The sequence below is a fragment of the Conger conger genome, chromosome 8, assembly GCF_963514075.1.
Source record: "Conger conger chromosome 8, fConCon1.1, whole genome shotgun sequence".
Lineage (NCBI taxonomy): Eukaryota > Metazoa > Chordata > Actinopteri > Anguilliformes > Congridae > Conger > Conger conger.
In genome coordinates this window covers 51,225,359-51,242,816 of record NC_083767.1, presented here as the reverse complement: position 1 = coordinate 51,242,816, position 17,458 = coordinate 51,225,359, and the positions used below count along the sequence as shown (strand labels likewise).

At 42.4% G+C, this 17,458-nt stretch overlaps 1 protein-coding gene across 2 annotated transcripts in view; it reads right to left on the bottom strand.

The window, feature by feature from the left end:
- Positions 1-15,744, bottom strand: part of cftr (CF transmembrane conductance regulator) — a 29,822-nt gene extending 14,078 nt beyond the window's left edge. For both annotated transcript variants that reach the window (XM_061251071.1, XM_061251070.1), the window contains exons 1-14: positions 15,554-15,744; positions 14,640-14,750; positions 12,617-12,728; positions 12,120-12,335; positions 11,384-11,473; positions 9,900-10,063; positions 9,530-9,655; positions 9,069-9,315; positions 7,900-7,992; positions 7,219-7,395; positions 4,222-4,413; positions 2,022-2,116; positions 1,159-1,245; positions 176-902 (exon numbers count right to left, since the gene is read on the bottom strand). In XM_061251071.1, coding sequence (XP_061107055.1) covers positions 176-902; positions 1,159-1,245; positions 2,022-2,116; positions 4,222-4,413; positions 7,219-7,395; positions 7,900-7,992; positions 9,069-9,315; positions 9,530-9,655; positions 9,900-10,063; positions 11,384-11,473; positions 12,120-12,335; positions 12,617-12,728; positions 14,640-14,750; positions 15,554-15,606 — 2,490 coding nt within the window. In that variant the 5' untranslated portion in view covers positions 15,607-15,744. The remainder of the gene's footprint in view (positions 1-175; positions 903-1,158; positions 1,246-2,021; positions 2,117-4,221; positions 4,414-7,218; positions 7,396-7,899; positions 7,993-9,068; positions 9,316-9,529; positions 9,656-9,899; positions 10,064-11,383; positions 11,474-12,119; positions 12,336-12,616; positions 12,729-14,639; positions 14,751-15,553) is intronic.
- Positions 15,745-17,458: the final 1,714 nt, after the last annotated feature.

Below are 17,458 nucleotides of genomic sequence, written 5' to 3'. Positions count from 1 at the left end.
TGATATGCTTACTCAGGGCAGGGCAGAGCTGGATTAAGCTTTGAAATAGAAATATAGGTCTAAAGTATAGACCTATATTTGGCAATATAGATCTGGAATACATCTTAGGGGTATAGCTCTATTTGACCAGTCTACAGTCGCAGGGATATAACTCCAGAGGGGATCCCCCACCCACCTCCATGTCTTCCTCATCCATCTCCTCGCTGATGTCATACATGCTGTCGTTGGACAGGCGCCGGGCGTAGATGTCCAGCTCGGAGGCCAGCTCGCTCTGGGGCGTGATGGACAGCTTCCGGCTGAAGGAGGACTGCATCTGCTCGCGGCGGCCCTGGCCCTGGGCGTTGGTGATGAAGGCCAGCACGGACTGGCGGCGCTGCCCGGGGAAGTTGATCCCGGGGTGGTAGACGTTGCTGCGGGGCAGCACCTCCTCCACCTGGTCGTCCTCGGGCACCACGGAGAAGCGGCGCTGCGGGGCCTCCCGCCCCGGGTCCTCCTCCGGGTGCTGGGCCACCGAGAACTTCCGAGCGGCCGCCAGGGGGTTGAGGATGAGCGAGGGCTTCCTCTTGTCCGGGGCGTCGCCGGCGGTGGGCGTGGGCGGGGGCGGCTGTCTGAAGGGGGGCCGGGGCGGCTCGGGGTGGTGGCCCGCGGTCTCGTCCACGCTGACGCGCCGGAGCGTCTCGGTCAGGATGGAGCCGCGCCGCTCGGCGTTGATGTTGTCGTAGGCCCCCAGGCCGAGCAGCAGGGAGCTGAAGTCGGGCCGCTGGGACTGCAGCTCGCCGAACGTGCCGTAGAAGTAGCACACGCCGTTGTGGAGCAGCAGGATCCGGTCGGCACGTTTCAGGTGCTCCAGCTTGCTCGTGACCACGATCCGTGTCTTCGATGCCATCAGTCTGCACACACAGCTGCAATATGTAGAAAGCTGGACTGTTATTCAAGATAGGTTTGTCGTCCACAGTCCATATTGGGGTGGATTTTAGGTGATAATTCATAAATTACTTCAAAAATGCTGTTGACAAAGCCATTGCTGCAGACTGACTGCTTCTACTGTCTAAATGTCCTGACTCAACATCTCAAATATTTAAGATATAATACTTTGACTATGGACTGTGTTTTCTTTTTGATATGCTAGATCTTGCACAGTCTTGCACAGAAACAAACCTTTCAAAAATGTCTTTTTCTGTCACAATGTCCAGGTGGGTGAAGGGGCTGTCCAGCAGGTAAAGATCTGCATCTTTGTACACTGCTCTGCAAGCATAACACATTTTCAAAAAGATGCTATGTTACACTAAGCCATAAACCTTTTGCATTTTGGAATTAAAACCACAGCATTATTTATTGTCCTATGTTCAGTTATGTGACTACAACTCCTGGAATTATCAGAAGGTGAACTAAATGCCTATGTGAAAAAATAGGAACTTTAACAGGCAAAATTAATGCCAGGATACTAAACCAATACATGGAGGCAGTAAATATAAGAGGGAGATATCAGCACAAAACAAACTGTGAGACAAATGGAGCTGTAAACTTAAAGAGGCTGTTAAAGAGGCTGTAAAGTATCTGCTATAAAGTGAGTGTTTTTGCCTGGGTATCACAACCTATTAAATGACAGGCACTTTAAAACAGACGATCAATAATATGATTTGTTCTCTCTCATCATGAACAATTTGTAGTGACCCATGTATCATAACTTATTCTGTCCAGGTAGAAAAAATATACACGTTACAAAATCTATTCCACAGTACAGTACAAACATGCTTTGGCCCCGAGTACAAAAGCGGGACCAAAGTGAGATAGCACCTTCCATGGCAAAAAGCAGCTAGTGAAACTACATGGGAAAAAGTAAATGCATCAATAGCATAGCAAGTTGGAACATAACTTGGCTTCCTGTTCATTTCCATCATGTTAGCGATAGGCATTTGTATTTCGCTGGAAGGACTGACTAGGAGAGATGTTCCATGCCCAGGTGAGGCACAGGTGTTCAGCTGAGAGGTAATTTTGAGAGACACTCAGGTGTGAGGTACCTGGCCAGACCGATCCGTGCCCTCTGTCCCCCGCTCAAGGTCAACCCCCCCTCTAACAGGGGGGTCCTGTCTTTTTCCGGCAACAGGGCGAGGTCCTGGAAGATAACACAATACCGTGTTACTCACAGGGATGCACTGAAGGGAGTACAAGCCCTCCCATTTTACATGTAGGCAGAGCACAGCACACCACTATTTTAAACACAGAGGAGAGTGATTAAAGCATCCTGCACCTGTCTGTTTGGACAGTGCTTGGAAGTGTTGTGACAAAATACAAGTCTGAGAATCAATATACAGCATATCAATTAAGGTTTTCCTTTGCTACTAATAAGTAGTATTATAAATGGCCCTGAACAGTTCTGACTCTGCTTTTAGCCATGAACTCAGCGAGATGGGCAAAGGTTCAATATTGCACAATTCTGCTCTTACCACCACCATAGTCAAACATATGTAAAAATGTGCTGTGTTATCAAAAATAATGTATTTTTATTTAAAGCAACAAACAGCGAATGGATGATTGCATTTGTGATTATGCTATCGGGGATGACCTCGACATCAGCGTGGGAATGGATGATACAGTGTCACAGTTTATTCTGCATAAGAACAGGAAGCATTTGACCGCAAAACAGGGGAAGTGATAATATATAGCCTGTTTTTTTAACAGGTTTTCATTCATTTTTATTACATTAATGAATTAATTAGGGGGGTTTTGGTGGCCAATGTGGGGTTGAGCATGTCCAATTCCCAACCCAATTTGAAATGGTTCATCTTCTGCAACTGCAGTCCTGTTCATGCGCGAATCAACTTGCCGATTCAGCTGCTTCTTTTCACAGCACAGATTACAGCTGCATTGCGGCTTTAGCATGTGGTCGGCAGGCACCCAATCGACTAGCAGCGGTCACTAGATAGCAATGAATGTGGACCCGTAAGTGACCGACTCACTGACACTGGCATCGGTCTGGATTCTGCGAGTCTCATCTCATCCTTAATCAAATGAGCCAATAAGAGGCCCATTTACTGGCATTACAAGCAAAAGTATGTATTACATCCATTTGCAGATTCCCTTATTGCATAATTTATCTAATGCTGTGGCATTCCTGTTGTCGATTACGTTTAGATAGAATTACATTAAATGGATTTAATATAAGCCTTAATTTTATTAAATAAAAACATAAGGGAATATGAATTTACAATGACAGGAACAGATTATTCAGCCCAATTACCCTCGTCATTGTAACATGTTAACATAAAGCCAGCTGCAGGTGGGTGATCCTTGTTTAAATCTTCCCCTGTTTTAAGTCCATGAGCCTCCGTTCAATGCATCAACAGAAATTCATACCTTTCCCACTTCCGTTGTCCATAAGGAGAGCATTCAAAAATACATAATCTTTCAGCACTTCATCCACTGTTTGCAGCAACAATAACAAAAGGTTGTACACATTTTTGCTATTATATTTTATGCTTGGAAAAATAACCCAGACCCAGACCCAATGAAATGGAATACATTGCCAACTACCAGAGAAAGCAAGACACTTAAATGGGGCATTATTTTAATTTGATTTTTAATGGAAGTATTATTTCAGGTCTGTCCAGTTTTTCTCATAATGGATCAATTAAATTGTTCAATACTGAGATCTAAACCTGCAGAAAGCTCAAAAATATCTAAACCACAGTGAAACAGGCAAGGGCACAGTTCTGACTGCTATTGCAGAGGCAGTGACAAGAGAAGACCTTACGATTACAATAGAGGAATTCTTATAGCCACACAAGACTTATAGCTGCCGTGTTTGCTTGAGAAAGCATATCTGTACTTTTGAGTGAAAAAACAACTGAGGCACTGACTTCTTTCACCTCACTGGCACCCCCTACAGTAAGGCATGCAGAACAGTGACCTTGTTGTCTGCACTATTCTATTTAATTACATCAGAGGGGCCTCTTGCTTCGCTGTCAATCTCAGACACTACAGATCCCGGAGAATCCTCCTTACAGAATCTCATGAACCTCTCAATCACCACAGAGTATCACAATTAATCAGATTTCCTAGCTCACTGTCAGTAGGGTTGGGGGGGAGGGGCGGAGCTTCAAAACCAGTGTAACATGAAGCACCTCCACATATCACAAGATGTGGTATACCTTCCAGGTAAGCTAGGGAAGAAACAGAGAGAGAGAGAGTTCCTTGCGGCGTAGTATGACAGCACTTCACCTCCTCCAGCTGACAGGCCTTGATGACACTGGTGTAGCGGTACTCATCATACGTCAGGCCAAAGACGATATTTTCGCGGATGGTGCCGGGCATGATCCAGGAGGTCTGTGGGGAGAAGGAGATGCGGCCGCTGTGCTTGATCTTCCCCTCCGAGGGAACCAGCTCCCCCAGAATCATCATGAGGAGAGAACTCTGCCAGGGGTAGGAGAGAGGGAGAAAGAAATATTTAAATAAACATTCACCACTTTTCCTACCATCGCAATATGTACTATAACATCCAATTGCATTTCTAGGCTGCAATCTTCCTCATAAAGGAGTTTGGGAGAGCATAGAGAAGAAAGATGCTGTCATCTACAGTCAACACTGGATTCAATGCCAGACCTAATGTTAGGGTCTCAAGCACACACTGTAGCACATAAGTTGAACCATTCAGCAATGCCATTAGTTGTTTAATTGTTATTCAATCTCATAATACAAAGCTGTGCAGTACTAAGAGTTGATCCCCACAAAGATTCCAGTTGGCCAGCTAGACCTGATGCTCAATGTATTGTATAGTTGCGGGTTTCTGGACAACAATTCACGAAAGCTTCCAATTAATATATAATTAATAAAATATTAAAAACTTCAGTCATTCTGGTTGTATCTGGTCAATGGCGCAAAGGCTAAAACATGCAGTATAACAAATAACAGATCAGCAAAATACCTGGTCACTGACAAAAATATAGAACAGACATACTGACCAAACACCATCTCAGTGTTTGGCAACAGTTTGACCATTAAAAATGGCAGACGAAGGCCAACCCAAAAAAAGGTGAAAATGATGCCTGTTCTGATATACTGTATTTTTTAGCTAAACACACATACCAATAATATCCAGACACTGACTTGATTCTGAAAAAGGAAAGAGTATCTAGAAATATATTGCAAAGTCAAATATTCTCTCAATGAGATACATGTAAATATAACCAAAATAATTCATTATGAGTAAATTGCCAATATATCTTCAAATGTATTACAGTATACACTATATTTCAATATATGGCAGTATATTTTCCTTGCGTAAGAGTAATATACAAGCAAGGAAAATATGCATTAACATTATGGCCCAGCCCCACACCCACACTAGCAGCCCAATATGCTGCCACATAAATGTCAAAGTGTGAGGAACTCAGGGTGAGTACTGTTGCAGGAATGGGGGGTTCTGAATACTTATTGATATCACTACTGTGGTTCCTTTTGTACAGTACAACTACAATCCATTCAAAATAAAAAACAATACATAATGTCCACTGTATGTTCACATGTTTGTGTTATTAATTGTTTGTACGGTAGTTTCTTGTTGTATGTGATTGTTGGCAAAACTGGTTTTTGAATCGTACTGGTGCTGAGTTAACAGTATTGAAACCATATCTAATTGCATAACTTGAGCAAGTAATTATTTCAAATTAAATAATTGTGTTATGTTGTCTTTAAATATCCTTTCATAATTACAGTGTTTTATATCAATTAAATAATAAAAAGTTACTAGTTAAAAGTTACTAACCAATTTACAATTTTCATGAATTCATGCAGATTCCAAATTTTCTGTGATTTGCCAAATAGAAAGAAGCAATAAGAATATCAAATGTAAACGTAGTCTACCTTATGCTGTACCATAAGACCTGTACTTTCTTATTAATCATTGCAGAGGAAAGTGAAAGAAAATTAGTTGAAATCAAATTAGTGGCAAACTGAAACAGTTTAAATTTCCCAAATATAATTTCATTTCCTCTAATCATCTCTCGCTTTCCCCAGCTGATGACTTAGTAAGAAAGTACAGGACTTATGGTACAGTATAAGGTAGACTACATTTGAATTTTAGTGAATAGTGAATTAGTGATTGGTTTTACACTGAAATAGTAGACATTTGCACAAAACTCACTGTGGCTGCATTAAAAACGTTTGCTCAAATCACGTCTGCTCAAATCGCATGCTGAAATTCTTTACTAATGAAAAGCCATTTGGAAACACCTGTCTTGGTGGCCCAGATGTAATAGTACTCCCTGGTGTAGAATCCAGCTATGACCAGCGTGAAATACCAGCTACCAGCTGTTTCAAAACACAGCCTGAGCTGGTCAAACCATGTTGAGTATGGAACTGGTCTAACTGGTCAACCAGCCACCAGCTGTTTCAAAACCTAGCTTGAGCTGTTATCTTCAGCAGGGCTCAATGGACTTCACAAACCCAGTATATTTCACCAGCAATATATTTTCCCATAATTTTTATCCTTGAATTCTACTGTCTCGATGGAGGCTAATTTGAGTTGAAACAACCCTGTGATTACAGCATCTCCATTACAATGTTCACAAAGCCTTGATCTCCAAGGTAATGTGGCAGTCGGCCATGATGCTCAAAACAGAACACAGTTTGTGTGCTGTGATTCAACTGCAATCGGCTGAGACTCAAATACCATTAGAGTATCCCTCTTTATATGAGACAGTGCTGATTTACTGCATGAGTAAATATTTGGACACTGTTTACTCTTCATGGGTAGTCACCGCTGTTTAACGAAGACAGTGTCACTGCATGAAATAAATGTATGTGATTAATTATGTTTGACTGATTTGTAAATGTGTAACTATGTGGCGTACAAAGAGTTTCCTGATTTTCGGTCTACATCAGTTTGGTAAATAGATGTGCAATGAGTTACTGTCTCATTTGTGATTCACTATGGAATTCCGGGAAAGACAGCACATAGATACTGGTGAAACTATCGTAGGCGTATCATTTGATTCCAAAGAAAGGCACAGCCACGGTACCTTCCAGCAAAATCACGGTAAAATAACGGATCACTTCAGTAAACATGCATCAGTATATTACTTTTCCACATATGAATGTAGATAGTATATAGGAAAAGTAGTCTGGCAATCTGCTAATATAGCATCTGCTATGAAAACTTACACTGTGACTTCATAAATATAGAGTATACCATCTTGGTTTTTTTAACTGTAGAGCTACCTTGCCTGATCCAGTCGACCCAGCCACGGCCAGCATCTTCCCCTTCTCCAGGTGTAAGCTGATGTTCTTCAGCACCGGGGTCACATACAGGTTGGTAAAGAAGTGGCCTGAATCTCCATTAGGGTGTCCGTTCTCCTTGTTCTCCTGCTTTATCTTTTCGAAGAGTTCGCCTATTCCCTGAAAATAGAGAGGGGGCTGTCTGTGCCTCACATCGCTTGCATTGAGACAATGTTTTTTCTTCACAATGCTGTGTAACAGAGGTCAAGGCCAGATCATTAAATTGAGTTAAGCATCTGCCTTTTATGTATAACATGCGGGATACAGAATATAATAACTCTTTCTCAAATACCAGGAATTTATATCACTTCCTATGTGCACACAGTGTCACCTGGCTTATGCCTCTTTGATGAACTTGTGCACTTGGTTTAATCAGCAGCTCCCAAATATGATTATTTTCAGTTATCAAAGAGCACAAAGCAAAACCTACCAGAATAAGAACACAGTGAAACATTCCAGAACCGCACACCGCCCTGTTTCAACTGGAATTGCTTTGTAAGGAATTCCAATATCATGAGTGTCATACACAGAGATAGACCCTCTAAAAAGAGTTGTGCTGTGCCACCATGTGTCACAATAAAGGCTAATGGATTTCCTCTTAGGATTCATCCCATAAAACCATACCTCGTCCCAAGAGGCAGTGACATTCATAAGCTCCACTTCAGTCGTGGTTAGATTGTACTCCAACACTTTGTACTCCTCTTTTGTGAGATAGTCCTGGAAGACATTCATGCAGATGTTATACAAAATAATGTTTTATAGCGGTTATAAAACATCACAGTAAAAAAGGGAAGTACACAAAAGCATCTGATAGAGTATTGACTACAGGATAAAAATTGAACCGCAGGCTTTCTCAGCACTGCGCAAACATTTGAAAGAACGGTGAAAAGAATTTTCTGTTCTGCAAATCTTGTGAGAGCCATTGAGATACACTTCGTCCTAGAGATAGCACTGTGTCCGTGATAAAAAATAAACTAGTCAGATTCAGATTCGGTCAGAGCCGTAAAGTGCCTGGGACAACAACGGTGGTTTGGTAGCCAGTGGAGAGGAGGGGAGGAGCTCCAGAATTTCACTGGGGCACTGGGCCAGACTCAATTTCTCAGACTTTCCCAGACTGGGCAGGACAGTGCTGGTCCATAAATGAGTCTGGAACCCCCACCCCCCTCCCCTGTGGGCAAAAGACAGAATCTTGATGTCTAGAGGGGTGGAAATCTGGAGACGTTTTGATGCAAACAGACAAATTTAGACCTTATATCTGCATAAAGGCTGGGAATGTCCTCGTCGGCTAGAAATCAGACTGTGATTTCGGGAAACTAGAGCTAAATTGGGGCTGAATTAGTCAGTTTGTGTCAAAATGTCTCTCAGTCCCAAATGTCCACCCCCTAGACATCTAGATCGGTCTAATTTCCTTCTTTTGCACACTGGGCCACAGGTGCACAGGACTGTCTGCTCTCACGGAAAACAGCAGTATCCCAGCCACATAAAACCACTGGTGCCCCACAGAGAAAGGACAATACTGACAGAATCGCAGCAGCACAACTAGTAAAGCAGTGAATAGAGCACTATCTTCCTGCCTGTTTTTGTTTTTGAGTGTGTAAAGGATTTCTTCACCAAAGCAACCAAAGCACAGCAACTGCAGACAGAGGCAAACCAATAGACCTTGAAGGCACGCTAAGTAGAAGCCCATGTACGAAGCCCATGTACGAAGCCCACGCACATTCACGGGGTCATGTAGTCCCCCGTTAACATTCTTGCCCTTCACTTCCTCTCCCGTTTCCAGTCCAGGGGCCTACCTCCAGCTTGTCGATGAGCGCCAGCGTGTCGTACCACATCTGTATGGAGTTGGGCAGCTGGCGGGTGAGGGTCATGCGCAGCACCATGCAGTAGGAGAGCGTGGTGAAGATACGGCGCAGGATGATGCTCTGCTGGAGGGCGTACGGCACCAGGGTGGCAATGATGACCAAGAAGGCCGAGTAGAAGTACGCCGAGCTGTAGAAGTAGCGCAGGGAGCCGATCCTCCGGGTTAAAGTCATCTCATCCCTGCAATACAACGCTGGTTACTGCGGCCGCAGACACGCGAGCAAAACCGAACAGCAGCCAGGACTGACTTCCTTCGGCCAATGATGGCCATCAACATAATTACAGGTAAACACAAGTACATTTTATATTAAAAAAGAGAATTGGAGACACCCCTCTATGGTCAAAAAGAAATAGCTTATGCAATGCACCAACTCAGAATCTCCATGGTTCTTACTGCCTGATGTTCTTAATGATAGTCTCCATGATCTCCTCCCAGCCATAGGCCTTCACAGAGTGGATGTTCTCCACTATCTCTGAGGTCAGTGCCAGCCTCCGGTTGATCAGCTTGGCTCTCTTAGCCCTGCAGGAGCAAAGAGCATCATGCCAGGTCACTGCACTGAACACAAACACAACTCAGGAAAGTGTACAGACACACACAGACACACATACACACACCAGTGTAAATTTCAGAAAACTTTTCTTTTCTTTTTTTCAGAGTAATGTGAAGTATTAAGTGGAAAAGAGTGGAGGAAACCAAAACGGCATTGTTTACATTGCTAAGGGGTACAGTGTGTGCTCCCGGCAGCAGGAGATGTCGGCGCTACCTGTAAGGGCCCATCCTCTGAGACAGACAGGCCTGGAAGATCGCCAGCACCAAGAGGGCAGCCAGGGCACAGAGGGCCGAGGCCTCAATAAGCTCCCAGATCAGCCCCACACACAGAATGCACTGCAGGGGTGTGATCCACACAAAGTGCGCCAGACCCAGGCTCTGTGAAGTACAGCACACATTCATTACATTACATTATTGGCATTTGGCAGAAGCTCTTATCCAGAGCAACGTACAGTTGATTAGACTAAGCAGACAATCCTCCCCTGGAGCAATGCAGGGTTAAGGGTCTTGCTCAAGGGCCCAATGGCTTATTGTGGATGAGAACCACCGACCTTATGTGTCCCAGTCATTTACCTTAACCACTACGCTACAGGCCGTCCTATATTATATTATACCACATTATACCACACACTGCTGCTCTCATACACATACACACAAATATACACACTGCTGGCTGCTCTCAAACACTATCACACAAATATACACACTGCTGTTCTCATACACATACACACAAACATACACTGCCACACAAATACACAAACTGTATACAAACAAACACACACTGCTACGCAAATACACACACACTGTTACACACATACACACACAAACACACTGTATGCAAATACACACACTGCTACACACATATGCAAACACAAAAAACAAACTGCTTCAGACTGCTGTCGACATACGGTACCTGAATATAACAGCAGGACCCATTGACCCATACAGCATAAGGCCTAGCATTGCAGCATTATATTCCCTACTCAACAAAGTGTGGTAGATGGCACAGTTATACATTCACAGCACAACTTGTGACTTGGTGAGACACACCATTCAGCGATAAGCAATAGATTCCCAAACACTCAGCATGGTGTTCACTTTACTGTGGCGGTATGGTGCCTGAAAACACAACAGCCATGAATCGTGTGACAAGCAACGCAAGGGACGACGCATGGCCTGCAAAATAGCTCAAGAACTGGGAGAGACCACCAGTTTGCACAAGTGACATGAGGTACAGATGATAATTGCCTTGAAGCAGTTGCACAGTGTATCTACATTCAACACGGCCGCTCAACTTTCTTGAAGAGTTCCAAAGTTCAGCCTACCCTTTTCCGTAGCGACGGCTTTTTGCTCCCTGCGTTCAGTCGATTACTGCAAACTGAGGCCTCACATCACTGACCGCACATCACAAAACACAAGTAAAGGAGCCTGATATTCCACTGTCCACTATGCTCAAAAGCACAGAAGAAGCATTGTGTATATGCATCACAAGTCTGTAATACAGGCAAGTCATCCCACAGGCTTGGTTAAATTACAACGTTCCTCCTTCTAGGGTCTGCCTTTTTACCTAACAACATAAGCCACACTCCAAACAGAGCCTACTACTACCCATCATGGATTACATTTGTATATATGAATATGTAGCATTCAACAAACATACTTTCCAGACAAAGACATTCAAGAAAAATGAAGACCAACCTCATCCAGCTTATTCAAGTGTGCAGACATCAGGCTAACCAGCTGCCCAGTGCTAATCTTGTCCAGGACCCGGCTGGACAGCTTTAAGGTCTGTAAGCAGAGTAGCAGTACAAATTCTGTGCATTATACACATCACATACAATACACGAGCAACGCAAATGTAAAGGCACCAGATCTGCTGAATTGGATCTATTTAGCAGATGCTCTCATCCAGACCAACATGCAACACATGGATATGTATGTGCATTTATTTAGGTTGTTACATCTATAAATTATACAGAAAATGATAATTAATACTCTTAGAACCGGTAAACATGGTTACTGGTGCCAGTACCAGAACCACTAACAGTGTTGACGAACTTTTGTAGAATTGAGGTAGTGATCATTATTCTTTAAAGGGAATTATCGACTGGAAAATGAGCACAAACTCAAAATTCTGTAAATGACATCACCCATTTGGTTCCTGTTTCAAAAAAGTTGCTTCCCTCTTTGAAAGGGTAATAGTGATACCCAGAACCCTTGTTGTTGTTATTGTTTATTCCAAGAAATTTTGCAATCTGAACCAAAGTAGAGGTATTCACATTTTACCATTCCCTCCCAACTTTTTTCCAGAGGCTAGAGACCAGCCAGATAGATACAAAGTATGATAAATCTGTACTCTTCAACCCATCACGAATAAAGGTATATACATGGTGTAAAATGCTACGATGTGGTAAATGAAGTAGCGGGGAATCACCTTTTTATAGATCAAGCTGAAGAGGGCGATACGGATCTGCATGCCCAGATGGTGCAGGCCAAAGATGGCCGGCTGGAGAAGCATGAAGCGTGCCACAAACAGCAGGCAGAGCCCCAGGGCCAGGAAGAAGCCCTGCTCCCGCTCCTCTGCGTGGAAAGGGTCAAACGAGGCGATGATTCGCCCCAGGAGCTGAGGCTGCACGGTCTTTGAGGCTTCCTGCGAGGCAGAGAGACATGATACTCATCTAAACCTGGTGTCCAGCTATGACCAGCTTGAATTCATTCTGCTCACTGAAACTGTATGTTTTTAAACTTAACTCTAAATTAAATTGACATCGCCAATTATTTTAATCACATCAAGCGCTGACTGACAGCAAATCAGGTTGAGGAAACTCTCGTAAAAGATGGAGGCACACTCTTGCTGATTGTTCAGAGCATCACATGTTCCCCTTTCACACAGCACTCAACAGATGAGGGAATATACGAGACAAATCTCACCCCAAAGTACAACAGGATGCCATAAAAGGCAAAGGGCCAGAAGAAACAACGGCGTAGAGCATTGAAGAGTCTGGGTTTTTTCTTGGAGGATGCAAGTTCTCGGTCCCATTCTCTGCCAGAGCCCAAAACAGAACTGTTAAAACGTGTGTGTGTGTGTGTGTGTGTCAGTGACTGTGAATGGATGGCTTAGCACAACTTGCATTGTTTGGTGCACTCATGTATAACCAGGGAGATTTGGCTAACTTATTAAGTGCTGCACAGAGACCTTGATGATGGAAAACCTCACCAACCTGTTGAATTCAATAAAAGTTCAAATTCCCAGCAGACCACATTTTGGCAGATTAAAAATGGCCGACCGTATATCACCCTCCAGGAGGCTGGCGGTTTAAAAGGTCGTGTTTTATGCTCATTGAGAGGGCTGCTGGGATTTTAACACAAGTACACAAATAATGGTCCAATAGGGGCCTGAAAGAGCGCCGGTCTTTTGACACGCCATGTTTGCTTCTTTTCAGGAAGAAACAGAGGTGGCATTTAGGGGTGGTCGGAGATTCTGATCAAATGTTTTAACATCCTGTGACATTTGTGTGCTTTCAAACTACTGCCAAGATCTCAGGAGGAGTGAGGAGCCATGAGCTGGCTTGCATTTGTCCAGACTGTGTCCAGTTTTTTCAAAATGGCAAGTTCTGCCAGTCTCATTTCTCTAAATTCAACTGCCAAATTAACATAAGGATGATGTAAAATGTGTGTGTGTGTGGGGGGGTAACTTGTTGAATACCGGAAGCTATGCCAATGTATCAGTGCAATGCAATGATGTACAGAGCAATAATATCTCTCTCCATTCAGTCATTTGAAAGAAAAGTATAAAAACACAAACAATATTAACAAAAGTACAGCCACTGAGCACTTTATTAGGTAGACCTGTACACCAGCTTGTAAATGCAAATATTTAATCAACCAATCATGTGGCAGCAACTAAATGCATGCAGACATGATCAAGATGTTCAGTTGTTTTTCAGACCAAATGTCAGAATGGGGAAGAAATGTTATCTAACTAACTTTTACTGTGGACTGATTGTTCGTGTCAGACAGGGTGGTTTGAATATCTCAAAAACTGCTGATCTCCAGGGATTTTTATGCACAAGAGTATCGAAACAAAACACATCCAGTGAGCAGCAGTTTTGTGGGCAAACACACCTTGTTAATTACAGAGGTCAGTACAGAAGGGCCAGACTGGTCAAAGTTGACAGGAAGGTGACAGTAATGCAAATAACCACACATTACAACAGTGGTATGCTGAAGAGCATGTATAAACACACAATTTATCAAACCTCTTAAGTAGATAGGCAACAGCAGCAGAAGACCAATAAAAAAAAAAAAGAAAGTCTAATATATACCCAAAAGCGCTCACTGAGTTTATATTCACTTGTCAATGGTGGGTAATAAAAAATAAAAACAAAGTATAAAAATATTAATTTCTCTCTCTCTCAGGGATTTTCACTCCTGTGGACTCAAATTATTCACACAGGATTAATAGCATCACATCAGAAGTTGCAAAGTCTTTCTGAATAATACGGTAAGTCATTTTTCTCCCATCTGCCTTCTGGGGCAATGTAAGTAAACGTACTAATCAATCAAATATTCAATAGTATACAAAAATATATACACAAAATGCATATTAGCAAAAACTGTATATTTTTGTTTCTTTCCCTCTCAAGTTTTAGATAAAATGCCAAATGTAAATTGGATAACAGACAGGCACATGAGACAATGGGATGATCTGTGGAGATGTACAGGGAAGTGCAGGTGTCTGTTGTGCCACAGATTTCTGTGAAATGCTGTGTCCTTTTGTTAAAAGGTGAGCGAGGCCAAACCATATGTGACTGATCAATTACACCCCAATATGAAGTTATCTGAATAATTTAAAATCTTTCAAGCCTGCCCACAATTTCTTAGAATATTGCCAATTATTAACAAACCAAATACAGCCAACAAACAGAATCATATTTGAAAAAGAAACACCAACCTTTCCAAGCGCTCAGAGAGGGTATCAGCTGTATCAAAAGAGGGCACTTTATACACATCTGACAGCTCCAACTTCTGCCTGTATCCCTTTCTCAAAATTGCTGATGTCCAACTAGAAGCATACAAAAAAGACAGTTAGTGAGAGCAAATGCTTCTTCATTGCTTCTGTAGCAAACAGCTGCAAAACCTTTCAAATGCCCATTGCAGACATCTAAAATGGAAAGTTTAGATTGTGCTGTTTCGTGAAGCACATATATTTTCCTGTAGTAATAATAAATAAATAAAATTGTCTCTCAGTGTGCGTTAGGTAAAAAAATTATAATAATATCCATTCAAAGGAAGAAGTGAATTTGGCTAACAGCTCAATTTGGACATACATTCCATTTATTGAAAAAATGTATGTTGTAATATACATTCCCTGAAGTAAAATTTTAAAAAACAAACAAAGAAATGCAGGAAAGCAATGGTGGTCACAATGTTGTAGGTATGTTAACCAAATCCCCAGTTGTCCCATCAGTGATCCCGAGTTTTCTAGTCAGCTCCCAACAATTAGATCATCAGTTGCCAACGTTTCCAATGTAACATTCAGTGCACATTCACCAACAAGCAGAAGCTACATCCAGGAACAAGGACACATGTACTGCTACAAAAATGAATACTGTGGAAAAGAGAATGACTAATATAGATTTTAAAAAATGTAACGTATTGTATGCGCCATGAAATAAAAGGGCGCAGGAAAAGAGGACATCCCTCCCCAATGACAGCATGCGCACCAACACTTATACAAGTTACAGTACATACATATGGACTCTTGAAATAGTTTTGTAGCGCACTTAAACTTCGGTCCGCTTATCATGCCGAAAACTTAATTATCGCCCCTCTGACAACATTGAGTATAATGGGATATATCCTTACCAGAAGAAAAATCTTGATAGGAAGTTCGCATCTTCCACTGGAGATTTCTGCATTCTAAAAACGCCGGGCCACTATCTCTGAACCCGTGAGCAGTGTTGCGGACATCAGTTATTCGGTTACTCTCGCGTTTTGAAGTAGACCTCTTGTTTTGTTCCTCACCTTGTGCTATGTGCGCAGTGATGTCACTGGTGTAATTGGCTCTGCCCAAGTTATAGCAGCGTGAGAGTGGCAGACCACAGAGTAGTTGTGATATTGCTCTGTTCCACAGTCAGCACTTCACGACGCACCCGCAGCGTCTGTGAGTCTTATCCTTGGTTTGTGAACAACGAACAATAAGCACACTAAGTGCCCCCTCATTAGTGGGAGAGCTGCGCCGCTGGCCGACTGCTGCCACACATCTTCTGGAGATGTAATTTCCTTGCAGGACACCAGCACTACACAGAAACGCTGCAACAGTGTTTGAAATATGTTGCCAACGTGATTTGAAAGTAGCAACTTCAGAGAATAGAGGCACACTTTCTGTGAAAACGCCTATAATGAAAAAACAGACTCGTTTTCTAATTAATTTAGTGGCAGAGCCTATATGTCTCAGTCTCAGGCACGGTGAACACGTTTCCTGCGCCGTGGGAAATTTCATCCTTATGGAAGGGAGGATAACGGAATTATCATCATTTTACACCGAACTAATTAACAAATCGGATTCAATTCATTCAACCCGATAGTTCTATGCATGCATTTATAGGCTACCAAAGTCGTATTGTTTATGCTATACCTAGCCTATAACACCAATGCGTCATTAAGACTATTTTGTACACGGCACATTTTAAAGTTAATTTAGCCCAACTTTAACAGAGTTTATATGAGACCAAGATGAAATGTACCTGAGTCGATTTGACACTAACATTCTCTTCAGTATGACTTATTTGAAAAAAAGTAGGTTACTGCAGGCTTCAACTAATTTAATTGTGTGTAATGTAGGGTTTACGCAATAACAATTCCTTAATTTATTCAGGATTGAAGTGTGAATAGAAAAGGCACACCATCCATGATGCTTGCTCTGATCTTCTCTTGCGTAGCCTGGGCAAGTGTGACGACAAGGAAAGCCATTATTCACTCTATTGAAACTACAGTGTTTACTTTCTAAAAATAAATAAATACATAAATGAAAAATCGAAGACCACACTTCCCTATGCAAATGTAAATGTTCTATATATTACATTGCGCATTACTAAATGGTTGGCATTTATATAGTGCCTTTATCCGAAGCACTGTACAATTGATGCTTCACATTCACCCATTCATACACACACTCACACACCAACGGTGATTGACTGCCATGCAAGGCACCGACCAGCTCGTCAGGAGCATTTGGGGGTTAGGTGTCACTTCGACACAGCCCGGGCGGGGGATCGAACCAGCAACCCTCTGACTGCCAGACAACTGCTCTTACTGCCTGAGCCATGTTGCCCCATCAACGTAATAGTTATCTCAACGTAATAGCAACAACATTGACTAATGCTATGCACATACCAAAATGGTCATACAAAGAATCTGTCGTTACATGTCGAATACAGCTGCTTGTATAAAACTGCAAGCCCTCTATCAGCATCAGGTTACACATATTTTGTGAGGATTATAGAAGAATCGGAAGCCATTCCATTCTGGAACACAGATGAGTTAAGTCACAGTAAAATGAATGCCAGCAGAAGAATCGTTATTTTCCAGTAATTATTTATTACTATAGGTTATATGTTATTAGATAACTTAGGTAAAGGGCTATTTGTAGACCTCAATGCAAACAGTGTGCTTTCTTTGTTGGTGGATTAATCAACTACATGATTCAGTTGGGCAGCTGTAATTCAGGCTATGCACTGGGGACAGAGTGTTCAGTGTGTGCATGGGGCC